Source organism: Equus caballus, chromosome 6, assembly GCF_041296265.1.
Source record: "Equus caballus isolate H_3958 breed thoroughbred chromosome 6, TB-T2T, whole genome shotgun sequence".
In the NCBI taxonomy this organism is placed as follows: Eukaryota; Metazoa; Chordata; class Mammalia; order Perissodactyla; family Equidae; genus Equus; species Equus caballus.
The window spans coordinates 87121648-87137500 of record NC_091689.1 but is presented as its reverse complement, the minus strand read 5'-3'; the positions used below and the strand labels follow the sequence as shown (position 1 = coordinate 87137500).

At 48.6% G+C, this 15853-nt stretch overlaps 2 protein-coding genes across 7 annotated transcripts in view; one reads left to right on the top strand and one right to left on the bottom strand.

Annotated features, from left to right (window-relative positions):
- The window catches only part of GLS2 (glutaminase 2), a 13960-nt gene extending 219 nt beyond the window's left edge, over positions 1-13741 (top strand). Inside the window, exons 1-20 of one of the 6 annotated variants that reach the window (XM_070271659.1) lie at positions 1-284; positions 428-524; positions 2079-2153; positions 4957-5056; positions 5514-5635; positions 6241-6370; positions 6894-6973; positions 7059-7222; positions 7431-7489; positions 8740-8772; positions 9055-9113; positions 9599-9665; positions 9818-9868; positions 10060-10236; positions 10908-11039; positions 11153-11245; positions 11414-11475; positions 12175-12251; positions 12527-12590; positions 12730-13741. The exon at positions 1-284 is cut by the window's left edge and continues 173 nt beyond it. In XM_070271659.1, coding sequence (XP_070127760.1) covers positions 4976-5056; positions 5514-5635; positions 6241-6370; positions 6894-6973; positions 7059-7222; positions 7431-7489; positions 8740-8772; positions 9055-9113; positions 9599-9665; positions 9818-9868; positions 10060-10236; positions 10908-11039; positions 11153-11245; positions 11414-11475; positions 12175-12251; positions 12527-12590; positions 12730-12886 — 1608 coding nt within the window. In that variant the 5' untranslated portion in view covers positions 1-284; positions 428-524; positions 2079-2153; positions 4957-4975 and the 3' untranslated portion in view covers positions 12887-13741. Of the gene's footprint in view, positions 285-405; positions 525-1033; positions 1312-2078; positions 2154-4956; positions 5057-5513; positions 5636-6240; positions 6371-6893; positions 6974-7058; positions 7223-7430; positions 7490-8739; positions 8773-9054; positions 9114-9598; positions 9666-9817; positions 9869-10059; positions 10237-10907; positions 11040-11152; positions 11246-11413; positions 11476-12174; positions 12252-12526; positions 12591-12729 lie in introns of those variants that run through there. The other 5 variants (XM_070271660.1, XM_023643795.2, XM_070271658.1 and 2 more) reach the window with 5 other exon arrangements.
- Positions 13371-15473, bottom strand: SPRYD4 (SPRY domain containing 4). Its single transcript, XM_001504845.5, has 2 exons — positions 15315-15473; positions 13371-14971 (listed from the first exon to the last, which is right to left on the bottom strand). The coding sequence occupies exons 1-2, from the start codon at positions 15397-15399 to the stop codon at positions 14433-14435; spliced, it is 624 nt and encodes a 207-aa protein (XP_001504895.2). The 5' UTR covers positions 15400-15473; the 3' UTR covers positions 13371-14432.
- Positions 15474-15853: the final 380 nt, after the last annotated feature.

The following is a 15853-nucleotide window of genomic DNA, read 5'->3' as shown; positions in this document are numbered from 1 at the left end:
GGGCTCCCCCCACCTGCCTCGTCTGCGAGTCCTCCGCCCCTCCCTCCAACCACCGCTCAGACGCCCGGGGCGCTGTGACCGAGCGGGCTGCGCGCTGGGGGGATGCGCTCCATGAGGGCTCTGCAGAATGCGCTGAGCCGGGCGGGCAGTCACTGCTGGCGGGGAGGCTGGGGTCACCTGAGCTGGAGCCCCCTCCTTGGCGGGGGCGTCCGGCACCACCTCAGTGAGGCCGCGGCGCAGGGCAAGAAGACGCCGCACTGCCACCAGCCGCAGCACCAGGATCAGTAAGGCTCGCGGGACAGGGACAGGGGACAGGCTGGCTCCCACCCCCGCTGTCGTTCTCGCTAGCTCCCGAATCCCCTTCCCCCGGGAGCTCATCTCGTCTCCCCTCTCCTCTCTCACTAGCCTACGATGCCTTTTCCTTTAGATTTGGGGCTTTGGGTCCGCCGCGCTCGGGCGGTAACGTGCCGTCCGCCCGGGAGGGCGTTTGGGCTGGTCGGTCCTCGGGACGGTGCCTGTGCAAGGTGCGTGCTTAACCGGGAACGGCGATTTGCACGGAGTGTTGCTTGGTGCACGTGTCTGAGTGCAGGGCCCTGTGCGCACCGCCCATCCTTACCCTCCCTCTCCTCCCCGGTCCTCGTGTGTATTTTAGGGGATGCGTGGGTATGAAACAGCCTCTTGCCTCGAGTCCTGGTGTACTCGTGTGTGTGTGTGATGTGTTTGTGTTTTGGTGTATCCTCAGCGTGTAATGTGTGATGCGTGAGTATTATTGGTGCGCAGGTACAGGCGTTTGTCGTTTGCGTATGTGTTGGGTTGTGTGCGTTATCAGAGGTCCCTGTCCCTAATCTGTAGAATAAGAGTGGTTTTCCAATTGGTCGCTGAATTTGGAAAATCTTTGTGGGGGGGGGGGGGCGGGGGTGAAATCATAAGACGCAGTTTTCCCAAACCAGAGGCAGTCAGAGCCTTTATTTGTGCAGTCAGGCTCCCTGATTTAAAGTGTTCTCCTCCCGTGGGCTCATATTCTGCCCGATAGGCTGCACCTCTCTCCCCCACCACTCGGAACGCTTTGTGGCTGAGCCTCTTTTCTGCAAGACGCAGACGGAGCTGAGCAGGAAATTTTGTCCTCCTCAGAAGCCAACGTAGACTCTGTCCAAGTAGCCCCTGTTCTATTATAGCCAAAACAGGAAATGGATCATCTCCCCCGTCATTGACATCTATTGATGACTTTCAGAAAGACATGCACACCACAGTTAAAGTAGCCAGACAGCCCACAGCACTACCTCACCACCACTAGAGTCCCTCTCCTGACAGGTAACAGACCAATAAGGTATTATTTATTTATTATTATTATTTTTTAAAAGACTTCATTTTTCCTTTTTCTCCCAAAGGCCCTCCGGTACATAGTTGTGTATTTTTAGTTGTGGGTCCTTCCAGCTGCAGCATGCTGGCTGCCGCCTCAGCATGGCCTCATGAGCTGTGCCATGTATGTGCCCAGGATTCGAGCTGGCGAAACCCCGGGCCACCAAAGCAGAGTGCACGAACTCAACCACTCAGCCACGGGGCTGGCCCCTTATTTACTATTAATAATAATTATTATGCTATACCTTTCCATCAGCCTCTTCTCAAGGAGACATGAAACATTTAAACTTTCAAGAATAAGCCCTTGCTCTTCTGTTCTACTCTCCACCCCAACTTTTCCCAAATAGTCATCATGGGAGAAATGGTGATGAGATGAAGCAAATACTTAACCTCCCTCACCCTCACTCTTTCTGTGGGATGGGAGACAGGAGGTATCCCGGGTTCCCCACACACACTTCCTTATCCAGTGGCGTCAGGTGATGGAAGTGTTTTTAGGAACTTTGATCTTCCTGCCTGTGGCTGCTTGTGCTCCTCAGGAACTTCTTGGGAATGGCCTGGGACTGACGCTCCCTTGGGCAGAAGGAGTTGAGAGCACTGGAGGAGATGAGCTCTGGGAGTGTGACACCTTGAAGAGGAGGGGTTCTTGTGTTTGGGGGGCAAGGAGGGCAGCAAAGTGCCCTGTTATTCAGGTTATTGTTTATTTGTTTTTTAATATTTAGCTTTATTGTATTTCTGATTATAAAAGAAAAACAAGATAGAGTATCAAGAGGAAAATAAAGATCCCAATATTAGAGGTAACCAGTTAACATTGTTACATATACCCATCTATATCCTATACATATATAAAATTTAACAAAAATAGGATCATAGTATTCATATTCTTTGGTAACTATCTTTTCCATTTATGAACAGCTACTTAATATCATTGAATGTGTGTGTGTATGATACTGTTATTTTCATGGCTGCCATTTTAAGATTCCAGTTTATGAGGTATCATAATTTATTTAACCAATCTTGAGTTTGCTTACAACATATTCTTATGCACTTGTTTAATTATTTCTTAGAGCAAATTCCTAGGAAATTTTGCTCCCCAGAGACATCCATCATCGATATCTCGTAGAACCTTCTAGAGATATTTTATGCATATATCAGCAAATACATATTGATATTACTTCCCCTTTTTTTATACAAATGGTATCATACTATCCACATTGTTCTTCATCTTGCTTTGTTCCCTCAACATTATATCGTAGGTCAATCATATCTGAGTTGAAGGGTGTGCACGTTTTTAAAGCTTGTGCTACAGGAAGTGGTATGGCATTATTTCCTGTCTTCCTTCAGCTTCCAGGCACAGAGACCTGCCCTCAGTGTGGCTACATACAATCCTACTTGAGTCATTCCTCAGGTAGTTTTTCCCTCCCTTCCCCTGTTATCATATGGATCCTCTCCTCTCTGTAGGCACTAGCCTCATTGTCACAATTGGATTTCGTTGGAAACAGGAAAACTGCCCCCTCTCCTGGTATTCCTTCTGGCCCAGAACACACACATGCCTAGTCTATGCCAAGCTCTTGAGAGGCTTTTTATTTGTTAATGCATTGTTTCAATAGATAATATATTCATATTCATATATATGATATTCAGTACATAATATCCACATAGTCATATGGCTTAAAGATATATAGTGGGAAGTATCCCTCCCACTCCTTGGCCCAGCACCTGCTTCATCTCCCTAGAGAGAGGTAAATCAGTCTTGACAGTTTCTTAGATAGCCTTCCAGAAATGTTTTGTGCCTGAAAAAGCAAACATATTTTTTTCTCTTTTAAACATAAATAGCACCATGCTATAAACACTGTTCTACCGCTTGCTTCTTTTATTTAGTATTGCATCTTAGAGATCATTCCATAGCAATACTTAAAGCACGCCCTCATTTCTTTTTTTACACTGCATAATATTCCATTATATGACTATACCATAATTTACCTAACCATTTCCCTGTTGCACATGTAGGTTGTTTCCAGTCTATTACTAACTATGCAATGAATAACTGTGAATATGTTCCTTTGTAGGTATGTGAGTACACCTATAAGATAAATACCTGGAAGTCAAATTGTTGGATCAAAGGGTTTTGAAGCGTCTTAAATAGCTGTCATATTTGGAATGATCTGATAAAATAATTCCTCTAAATCTGTTACCATATTAATAGGAGAATTCTTGAAGGCCAAGAAGTCTTCAGTACCTGGAATTCTAGGTGCTATAAGCCAGCAAGAGAGACGCTTTGGGGAACAAGGGCTTTCCTAGAAATGTAACTTGGTAATTCCTTATTGAAGACCCAGTGTGGGCTAGGACTTTGGCTAGACCTAGCATTGGCTAGGAAGACAAAGATATATAAAACACAAAGTCCTAATAGTGGGGCAAGGGAGATCCTTCTGTCAATAAGATGGTGTCATACCAGTAGCATAAGCAAAATTTGGATGTTTGGGAAGCCTTTACAGAGTTAGTAATATTTGATCTGGACCTTGAAGGATGAACAGGACTGTGTCAGGTGAAGGAGAAAAAGGTCATTCCGTGCAGAAGCTGCAGCATAAGCAAAGACCAGGAAGCCTGACAGTGCCTGCCCCATTTGGGGAGCCCCCTTTACCTGGGATAACTAGAGTGTGGGGGCACACTGGAGAATAGGAAAGAAATGTTGGCAGGTTTTAAAGAGCCTTGAATGCCATAGCAAGAAATAAGGACTTATTTTGTAGGCTTGGGAGAGCTGTCAAAGGTTTTTGAGTAGAAAAATGATATTTGAGTTTTAGAAAGATAACTAGGCACGTTGTGGAAGATGGGTTGGAAGTCAAGAGAGCGTAGTGGCGGTTAGATAACGGACGATAGGGGGCTGATGATAGAGAAGCATGATTTACTGAGCAGCAGCTTTGTGAAAGACAGTTTTTCATGGAATGTTATTTTAATTAAGCCTCATATCACCCATGTGAAGCAGACATTACTACCCTTATTTTACAGGTTCAGCAATATTAAATAACCTTATTTTCCATATTAAGATATCACACAACTTTTAAGGGGCAAGCTCTGGTTCTTTCTATTACACCATCCTGGCACAGGGGGAGAGAAGAAAAGAGGGTGGATTGGAGAGACATTATGGAGGTAGATTCATGCAATGTTGGTTACCAACTGCACATGGATGTAAGGTGTGGGCATTATCCCAATGATTCCACATTTCCAGCTTGGCCCCCGGGTGAGTGGTAACGCTATTAACCCAGTGGGAAACTGAAGACGAGGAGCAGAGGGAGCGGGGTGGGATGACCTCAGGTTTGGACATGTTGAGTTTGCGGTGCCTGTGGGACATCTAGAAATGGAAGTCTCTAGAAGGCAGCTAGAAATAAAGGTCTGAAGGTTAAGAACAAAAGAAAGCTAGAGAGTAAGATGTAAGACTTCTCAGGGCAGATGTGAAAGTTGGAATTATAGGTTTAGATCAGATGGTTCAGGGAGGAGGCACAGAGTGAGGACACCTACCTACTTATAAGCCCGTGTTCTGAGAGGAGGAGCAGGAAGCACTTCTCAGGTTCCTGTCCTCCTCCCCGGCTCTGCCCCAAACAGTGATTCCTCAGAGAGTGGCATGCTGTCCCGCCTGGGTGATCTGCTCTTCTACACTATTGCCGAGGGACAGGAGCGCATCCCTATCCACAAGTTCACTACTGTAAGTTCCTCTCTACCTGCTCAGAAGGCTAATCCCTTAGGATCTCTGGGAAGTGGGAAAAGGAGGGTAGGACAAGCGCAGGGCAGCTAATGGATTGCTTCATGAGGATGAAGAAGAGCAGATGATGGCAGATGCCTCGGCTGATAAGGCTATCCCATTCCTGCTCCACGGTGGCAAGATTAAACCCTCTGACTCAACCCATCTTCTTGGTTTAGGAATTTGACCCCAAGGGGTTCAGAAACCAGCTGCCTTGGTTAAAAAAAAAAAAAGAGTGGGCAGGAAACCCCTATTAGCCTTCAAAGCTGCTCCATTCCCTCCTTTCTTAGTCTGCACACCCATTTGTTCCACCTACTGTAGTAGTTGGGGTTGAGTGAGTTTTTCTCCATTGGGAAAGATTATTAGGATTGGATTTCTGTCCTTGTAGCTGACCTTACTAAACTGCTGCTTTCCCCTAAAGGCATTGAAGGCCACCGGACTGCAGACCTCAGATCCTCGGCTCCGGGACTGCATGAGCCAGATGCGCCGCATGGTTCGAGAGTCCAGCAGTGGTGGCCTCTTGGACCGAGATCTCTTCCAAAAGTGAGGGTCCCAGAAATAAGGGCACCACTCTCAAAACTGTTCTGTGGACGTAGACTACAACATCAGGGAGGGATGCTGGGGACTGGATAGTTCCACTCTTCATTTTATTTTATTACTTAATACACAAGTAACACATGAATATGCAGATATTCATTATAAAAGTTCACACAATATAGAAATACATGTCCTCCTTCCCCTGTCTCCCCAATCCCAGTCCCTTTTCCTAGAAACATTGTTAAGAGATTAGTAGGTATCTTCAGGATAATGCCCTATGCATTTACATACATATAGGAATATATATAAATATGTATGTGATTTAGGATTTGTTAAATATGAAGGTGACTTACTATACATATTATTCAGATATTTATTTTTTTCTCATATCCTGTGTCTTGGGATATCTTTCCACATCACTACAACCCATTATTTTAGAGGCAAAGAAACTTAAGACCCAGAAAGATAAAGTAACGTGCCAAAGGTCACACAACTGTTGGTCCCAAACCTGATGACCACTCACACTTTCTTTATTCCCAACTTCCATGGCTCCAGAGTGAGTTACATCTGCATCTCTCCAGCCCCCTAACCCAATCGTGTCTGGGATCCAGGTGTGTGAGCAGCAACATTGTGCTCCTGACCCAGGCGTTCCGAAAGAAGTTTGTCATTCCTGATTTTGAGGAGTTCACAGGACATGTGGATCGCATCTTTGAGGATGCCAAAGAGCTCACTGGAGGCAAAGTGAGGGCCAGGGGACTAAGGGAGGGGCAAGGGCTCTGGGCCAGATATACCTTGCTTCTTGGAGATTTCTTGGGGCTGGGAATCCAATGGATGAGAGATGAGAAGCAGAGCCTCTAAAAATGAGGACAAGGGCTTTATGTATTTCTATACATTTGATTTCTAGAGCAGGTGAAGGAATCTGAGGTTTTTATGGGGACAGTTGGCAAACAGATTGAACAGAACTTTGAAAGAAACCTAGAAAGGAATTGAGCCTAAGAACCAGAATGGGAAGCTGACCCCAGAATTCTCCTCTTTTTTCTTTCCATGGGCTTTCTTGCCATCTCTATGGGAAAGATAAGGCCTTCTAGGACTTAAGGCTTGGGTGTCTCTGGGAACAACAGGCAGGAGGGAACCCATTGCCCTGCAGAAGACAGAATTTTAGCTTTTATCTAAAAGATTCCCCTGACCCTGATCCTCAGCTCTGTGCCCCGCTCCACATCCATATCTCCATCTGTTTCTGTTTTCTCTACTCACTCATGCCCAGGTGGCGGCCTACATCCCTCAGCTGGCCAAGTCAAATCCAGACCTGTGGGGCGTCTCCCTGTGCACGGTGGATGGTCAGCGGTAAGATGCTGGGTGAGAGGAAGGGGAGGCAGGGCACAGGTCAGAATGTAGGCCGACCCCTTTCATGGCGCCTGTCTGCCTCCAGGCACTCCGTGGGCCACACAAAGATCCCCTTCTGCCTGCAGTCCTGTGTGAAGCCCCTCACCTATGCCATCTCCATAAGCACCCTAGGCACTGACTACGTGCACAAGTTTGTGGGCAAGGAGCCCAGCGGCCTGCGCTACAACAAGCTCTCCCTCAATGAGGAAGGTGAGCACTGTTGGGCTCAGCCAAACTCCTGGACGCCCCCTTCTTTTCCCCTATCCTACCAGCTTTGTTTGTTTCTCTGCCCTTCTTGATGAGCTCTGTCATTCCATCCTCCCCAGCAATCTTTCTTGTCTACCCTGCAGAGTGGGCAGCTCTAAAGGAGGTTTTGCTCAGTGGCTGATAAGACTCTGAGTGGTTTGTATTTCCCCAGGAATCCCCCATAACCCCATGGTCAATGCTGGTGCCATTGTCGTGAGCTCCCTGATCAAGGTCAGTGCCACCCTAGCCTTCTGGAAGGTACTGTTCTCTAAACCCCCCTGTTCCTATATCCCGCATATCTGCCCAGCTCTCCAGGAAGACTGGTGGGGTCTTGATTCCTTTGAGGGTCCCCAGGAGGCAGTGAGGACACAGCAGGGACCCACATATTATGCTGAGGATGTTAGGAAAAGGCACTGTACCTCGGCCCCCACCTGTGAATCTGGAGCCCAGAGCTTCTTGGCCCTTAGAGAAGTGAGCAGGTCCTGACCTCTGCCTAGGACCAATGGCCAAATGCCAGACACAGGGGGAGGACAGCACCATTAGGCACTGATTGGCCACTTCTGGGTGAGGGACGCATGGAAGGAAGGGTGAATGGCCAGGCCAGGGCAGCTATTCACGTCACCTGGAACTGTGAGTTGGCCTTGAGCAAGGGTGTCAGGCTGGGCTGTCAGCTGTAGGTCTCCCAGGGCTTGAGCAAGGCCCTGAGAGCATGTGGGCAACAACACTCTGGAGCCAATCACAGTCGCTCCTGGGGAGGGCGGTGTTAGGAACCCTCCCCCAGGGACTCAGGTGTCAGAGACCTGTGGTGTTGACACTGTAGTTGATACGTACCGGAAGCAATCTGGGGTGGGGTGGGGGGAGCAGGCTCAGGCTCTCCCCTTGCTCTGGAATAGCTCTATCTACAACCCTGTATCTGGGGCTGGCCTCCTCCGATTCCCATCTAAGCAGGCCCTATTGGCTCTCAGCTAAAATCTTTAGCTTTATTTATCAATATAATTGATATAATTGAATATTATAATATATGCAACATACACCCTCATCCCATTCCTGTCACTCACTCCAGTCTTGGAGATGGCTCTGGGATTCAGGCAAAGGACCCCATAAGGCTCCAGCCGGGGGTGTATGGAATGGGGAAGGGGATCAGGAATAGGGCTGGGGCTTGGAGACAGAACTGGAATCAGGAAAATGAAAGTGGGAGTCAAGGGTGGGGGTTTGGATTGAGAATGGAAGGGAGGGTGAGACTCAGGGATGGGTAAGGTTATCTGTACTCATTACTTGATAATAAAATCTAAATGATGTGGTTTTTAAGGTCATTAGATATGCATGGATACAAAAAACCTCAGTTGTAAAAAAAAGTCATTATAAAATATTACGCATTCCCAGCAGTAAAACCAGTCTAACACTTTGACTCCCCGAGGTCCTTCTGACCTTCTCCTGCTGTCCTCTGAGGCTTGGAAAACTCATCTCTTCTCTCTTTGCAGATGGACTGTAACAAAGCAGAGAAGTTTGATTTTGTAAGTTCCCTTGCTCCTCAGCCCTGGCTGCTTTTCTCCATGGCACATCGTCCTCTCCAGCTGCCCCAGTGCCTGGCTCTAACCCCAGTTTGACAGTGCACCAGCCCACACTAGAAGCCTTATTTCCAGGGGTATGGGAATCTCCTGGCCTCAGACAGGAAAGCTTCATGCAGTCTCTGCTGGGATCAGGACTGAGGAGTTCAGAAAGGCTGTCAGCCTAGGATGTGTTTAGGAGGAGTCCTCACTCATGCGGTGCCTCCTGTGACCCTTGTTCTCTTCTAGGTGTTGCAATATCTGAACAGAATGGCTGGGAGTGAATACGTGGGTTTCAGCAATGCCACGTAAGGCACTGTTTGCAGGAGTGGCTGACTGTGTTGGGGGGCGGTGTGGAGGAGGGGGATGAGAGAGAGAATCTTAGGAGGAAGAAATCCCAGGCCCAGCTTCCTCTGAGCGCCTTCATTGACAATTGTTTACTTTGTAAAAGAATTTGTTCCATTTCTGTTTAGTACTTACTGAGAGAGGCATGTGAGGGTTTGCACCTAGGACCTTTCTTGCCAAGCCTCTCAAAGCCAAAAACCTCACCAGTTTTCCAGACTAGATGGTTAGACACTTTTGGGTTTTGTTTTTCACACTTTACAATAAAGCCATGCCCGGTGCTGGCTCAGGGTCAGAAGTTCCCTCCAGTGTTACTGTGAGAAGTTATAAAGGGGCTGATTTAGTCTGACATGTGTGATCTAGTTCTGTCTCTCTCAGGGAAGGTATTTTTCCCCCTTCTCCTCACACCCACCCCTCAGATGTCAAGTACTAAATTGGGTGTTTGCTTCAGATTCCAGTCAGAGAAGGAAACAGGGGATCGGAATTATGCCATCGGCTATTATCTAAAGGAAAAGAAGGTAACTGGGAGAGGCCAGCAGAGAAAGTCCCTGGGAATTCTGTGGCTGGTGGAAGGGCAATCGGGGTTGGGGACTTTGGCTGAGATCCTGGCAGTGTGACAGGGATTGCCGATGGCCTGAAGAGAAATGCTCTTCCCTCTTCTTCCTTACAGTGCTTTCCTAAGGGGGTGGACATGATGGCTGCCCTTGATCTCTACTTCCAGGTAAGTCAACACTGCCGTTCAGCACAGGGCCCAAGGAACAGGACAGACTGCCCTCCCTGCTCTGACCCACAAGAGAAATGCTCCTCTCCAGTGGGATTTGCTGACAGATCAGGATGCCAAGAACATTGCTCTACACCCAAGAGCAGTGTTGAGGTCCACACCACACCCTCACCTCTGCCTTGTCTCCACAGCTGTGCTCTGTGGAGGTGACCTGTGAATCAGGCAGTGTCATGGCAGCCACCCTGGCCAATGGCGGGATCTGCCCCATCACAGGCGAGAGTGTGCTGAGCGCTGAAGCAGTGCGCAACACCCTCAGCCTCATGCACTCCTGCGGCATGTACGACTTCTCGGGCCAGTTTGCCTTCCATGTGAGTGCCTCTGGCCCTGCCATTCATCTGCCATGAGCCTGGAGCCAAGAAGAGAGCACCCTGAGTCTCGGAAGGTGGAGAGGTGGAAGCTTGTTCCTGCCTCTCATTCACTAACTTCCAGCCAGGCGATCAGGCCAAGCATCCTTAGGGAGTTTGTCAAACACACCATGTCCCTCAGATACATAAACGCATGATGTTGCAGCTTCTGACCGCCCTTCTGCCGCCCATCACGTGGCTGGCGCTTCTCCTCCAGGTCTCAGTTCAGAGGGCACTTCCAAAGAGGTTCTTCTGACCACCCTGCCTCCGGTGGGCCCCTCCCACTTCTATCACAGCACCCCACTTCTTTTCTTCTGTGTTATCATAAGCTGTGATGATTTTTGTCTATTTATACGTTTACTTGTTTATTGTCTACCTCCTACCACCAGAATGTAGGTGAAAGGACTTTGTCCTAGTTCTAGCACAGCATCAAGCACAGAGCAGATACTCAATAAGTATTTCCTTACTGAAGCCATGAATTTAAGGGGGTGTCGGGGGAGGAGAGGAGTAAGAAGAGAAGCTAACTAACAAGCCAAAAGGTTGGGATGGGTGAGGCTTTGCCCATGCAGTCACCTGGGATGGATTAACTGGTTAACCCAGACTTGGGACACCTCTAGCGCATCTTTATCCCCAAGGTGGGCCTGCCAGCCAAGTCAGCTGTGTCAGGAGCCATCCTCCTGGTGGTACCCAATGTCATGGGAATGATGTGTCTGTCACCTCCACTGGACAAGCTGGGGAATAGCTATAGGGGCGTCAGCTTCTGCCAGGTGAGTTACTTTGCATATAGTATTTAATATTCTTAAATGAGTAAATAAAGTAATTTTGAGCTCCTACTAAGCACAAGGAATAAGTAAACAATCTGTTTGGCTTACAATTCTAGAAGTTGGTGTCTCTCTTCAATTTCCACAATTATGACAACCTGAGACACTGTGCTCGGAAGTTAGACCCACGACGTGAAGGGGGAGAAGTTCGGGTAAGGAAAACCCCAGGTAGCTCATAAGAATATTTCAGAATAGAACATTCCATAACACTTCAGCAATACCTTTGGCTAAGCATCCATGAAGAGGGTCACAGAGCAGAGCTGGGCATGGGTGGGTTCAAAGTCACAGTTAATCTCAGGTGGGTATGATTTGTTTTCCAGAACAAGACTGTGGTGAACCTGTTATTTGCTGCCTATATTGGAGATGTCTCAGCTCTTCGAAGGTACTTCTACTGTGACCAAATAAACACAATGAAGGACTCCTGGTCAGAGATCTCATTAGGAGTCAACATAGCAAGACAGTTAAGTGCTTCAGCTTCAGAGTCAGAGAGAATGGATTTAAATGAGATTTTTTTAAAAAGTACAGTGCCTGCCATGTGATAAGAACTTAATTAATGGTAGCCACTGTTACGATTAAACTGGGTCTTAAGAACAGAGCTCTAGGGGGCCAGCCCGGTGGCAAAGCGGTTAAGTGCACACGTTTCACTTCAGCAACCCGGGGTTCGCCAGTTCGGATCCCAGGTGTGGACATGGCACCGCTTGGCAAGCCATGCTGTGGTAGGCGTCCCACATAGAAAGTGGAGGAAAGATGGGCACGGATGTTAGCTCAGGGCTGATCTTCCTCAAAAAAAAAAAGAACAGAGTTCTAGGAGGTAGGTAAGGACCCTGCCTCAAGTAGATCACCAACATCAACAAATATGTACTGAGTAGGCAGAGATGTTTCTGGAACTGTCACACTCCCATCTCTCTGACATGGGGAAAATAGTCTTATCTGGGTAGAGAACAGAGACTGTGCAGGGTCTACAGATCTTGGCATAGCTCTGTTTTATTTTTTCTGGAACCCTTCCAGTCTGACCCTTCAGAAAGGACACTAGTGATTCTAGGCTGATGTGGGTAACTCCAGCTGCTTCCACTGCCCTCAGGTTTGCCTTATCAGCCATGGACATGGAACAGAAAGACTATGACTCCCGCACAGCCCTGCATGTTGCTGCAGCTGAAGGTATCTGAAGGTTAAGTAAGAGGGGAAGCAGAGCGTAAAGCCCTTTCTTTTCTACCCAGAGTATATGCCTTGAAGATTACAGGGGCAGCAACTAGTTTTGTCCAGATGCACTTCAGTTTGCAGGCCATTATTGGGTGCTGCAGGGAGCAAAATGGGAAGAGGCCTTTTCCCTTCCCCTCTTGGTTCAGACTCCAGCTGCCAAGGGTCTGTGCTAATGTTAACACCAAAAGGTTCGGTATCTGTACCTCTCATTTTCCTTCTGCCCATATTCCTAGGACACACTGAAGTTGTTAAATTCCTGATTGAGGCTTGCAAAGTGAATCCTTTTGTCAAGGACAGGTGAGTAGGATTGAGCTGAAAGGGGGAATGGGAGGTGGGCAGCAGCTTCTCCACCGCTCCCTCCAGCTACCACAGTTATGTATACTACCAGTGCACTCTCGATGTCCTCATGCCTGATCATGGTCTTTGTTCCTCTCAGGTGGGGCAACATTCCCCTGGATGATGCTGTGCAGTTCAACCACCTGGAGGTGGTGAAACTGCTTCAAGATTACCAGGACTCCTACACACCATCTGAGACTCAGGCTGAAGCAGTAGCTGAGGCGCTGTCCAAAGAGAACTTAGAGAGCATGGTGTGAGCATGAGGCACACACGGTCCCTGCTCAAGAAAAAGCATGAGTTGGCCACACACTTAACACATAACCACCAAACATGCTACAGAGAGCCGCACTGCTTCAGTGGGGACCAAGACTTAGGCCAATGCTTTCTGTGAGTCACAACACCCCATTCCCTTGGCAGACAGAGTAGAGAGAAGTGCCTCGGTGGACACCGGCAGTAGGGTTAGCCATGGGGGCTGTGGGCTTCTGCAAGATACAACATAATGGCTTGCCCCACTCAAAACCGTCCCAGGTCTTCACCCAGGTCCCCTCTTCCTCTTCCTGGAGAAACTATCATGAGAGAGAGACACTGGTGAAGGGGCTCTAGCCACCATGCACATGTATATATCCACAGAGGAAGGCAGGGAGCTACACACCTGGTTTTAGTAGTCTGGAGAGTTCTGCCCCCCTTGGCCAAGAAGTGCTGCTGCTACTGCTAACAGCAATTTTATAGACAGAGAAGGTATTTTGTGCTCAAATAAACTTTAATTACACAAATTATTTTTGCTAAACCCAATCCTTCTCTTTTTCCTGTAGGGGCACCCAGCTGCATCACCATCATAAAGGTAGAATAAGATAGAACCACAGTGTCAGATAGAGCCCAAACAATATATATTTCACATACATACTCACCCCACCAGGTTTCCCTCAACCCCAAATACTGCTTTAGGTTAAGTGTATTCTGCTGCCAAGCAGGGGTGAAGGCTGGGGTCTGAGCAGGCCCAAAAATGGATTGTGCAAGACCTCAGGCCTCCCTCCTCCCTCTGGAAGTTCCAATTGTAGCAGAATGAAGATAGAACTTCTTAAGAATAAAGTTTCTAACACTAATCCCCTCAATATGCCCCAAGTGTCTCTTCCCCTTTGGTCATGGTTGTAACTGGCCCAATGATTATGGATCGACTGTGTCAGAGGTGTGCAGATTAAGGCGGATGGACTCAGGGAGGGGATAGCTACAGCTGTGTGGAGCTGAGAGTCTGTGGCATTGAGGTACTGGGGAAGGAGGGCTCTGTCCTCAGTCTGACACTGTCAGTAAAGCACTTCCTGAGGGAGCCAGAGCCCAGACTCTATGTGCTGTAGAGAAAGGGCCAAGCGTTGACTGCACCACTCCTCCAGCCAGAGGTAGAAAGCATTTACTCTGGAGAGATTCAGTAGAGCCCCAACAAACAGAAGTTACATGTAGGCAAAGAGAGGGAGAGGTATCACAGTGATGAATAAATGCGAACAAAGCTAAAAGCCAAGACCCAACGACTGAACACAGTCTGAGAAAGGCCTGGGCACAGGGAGGCAATCAGGGAAAGTGCATTCCTGGTAGCCACGGAAATGGGCGGTAGTTTGGGGGAGGGGAGAGGGTGGCTGCATGTCTAGCTTTCGCAGGGGAGGAGAGAGGAAGATGACTAAGAATTGCACAGAGGACCAGACACTGAATAGTGGGAGCTAGAGGCTGCTTGGGGCAGAATTAAAAGGATTCAGACACTTTCAGCAGGAGGCTGGCCAAGAGCATGATTAGGGACTCCATTGATGGATATAACTAGAGGCCCTCAGGCACTTGAAGCCCTGAGTGGGTCAGCAGCTCTCCATCCCACAGGGCAAAGGCAGGCACCACTGGACCCCGGAAATCTGTCTGTAGCGTGTGGACCACAGCGACCCGGCTCACATCCACCAGGCTCAACTTCTGGGCCTCATACTCCAACAGCAGCCCCACCTTCTCTGGCTGCCCGAGGCCCTCAACAGGGGCTTTCTCGTTGGCCAACATGGTATGCCACTTGCGATGGGCATAGGTGAACACCCAGGAGCGATCGTCAACACCAATACAGCTGTCCCGGGACATGTCCACATCTGCCACTCCTATCCGGAACTGCTGGGAGCGTTTCACTGTCACCTCCCAGTAGTGCCTGCCACTGGTGACCGCTGTGTCTGCCAGCACCACTGCCCACTCCCGGAAGCGCTCCACATTCAGGGCCACTTTGGTGGGCTCCAATCCCACCAAGCCATACTTGACACCTGTGTCACCTTTGAAGAGTGCCAGGCTGCTGTGAGCGGTTTTTTCTTCCAGTTTGAAACTGATGCCTGCGGGCAGAGCAAAGAGACAGGATGATGACAGGGGCTAGAACCCTAGAACCAGGGATATACACGTATTCCGATCTAAAGCTGGCAGTAATGAGATCAGAGGAAACAGGGAAGAGTCAGCATGTCTAGGGGGCAAGAGAGTGGGGGCGCTTTAGGATGCGCAGTCTAAAGAGCCGAAAAGTTCGACTGGGGAAGCCCTGGGATTTAAAGAAGCCGGACAGTGTCCCAAGTTTGGAATCCCAAGACGAAGGCCGATGGGGGAAGGGAAGCGACCCGAGTAGACTCCGTGAATAACGGACCGAAACCTTTTTGGAGGTAAAAGAGAGGAAAGAAGATATTCTACCTCTGCGGGCTTCCGCGGCGGCGACCCCCAATCGTTTGGCTCCCCAGCGGCACAGGCACAGCGACCGTACGAAGGGCAGGGCCATCTTGCGCCACGGATGAGCGGGCCACGCCCCACGCCTGAGACCCCCGCCGCCGGCCCGCCCTCGGCCTTCCCACGTGGTGCGCGATAGGAGGCGCGCAGTGTGATGACGTACAGAGCGCTACCAGCAGGGAGCCGCCATCTTAGTGGGGTCTGTTCTGGTTCCGCTTGCTGGTTGCGCCTTTATTCAATTTTTCTGCACAGGGGGCTGCTGCTCACTTTTTAACTAATTGGGACCTTTAGAGAGATGATGTAGCAAGATGGTAAAAGTATAAATTTTAGAATTAAACAATAATTGGATTCGAACCCTACTCTGCTGTGTGACTTTGGGCCAATCAATTGACTTCCTTGAGCCTTAGTGTTCTCATTTGTAAAACGGAAAAATAGCCATCAGACCTTAGTAAAAATTAAATGAGAAAATATCCTAGAATACAACTTGACAAATAGCAACCACTGGG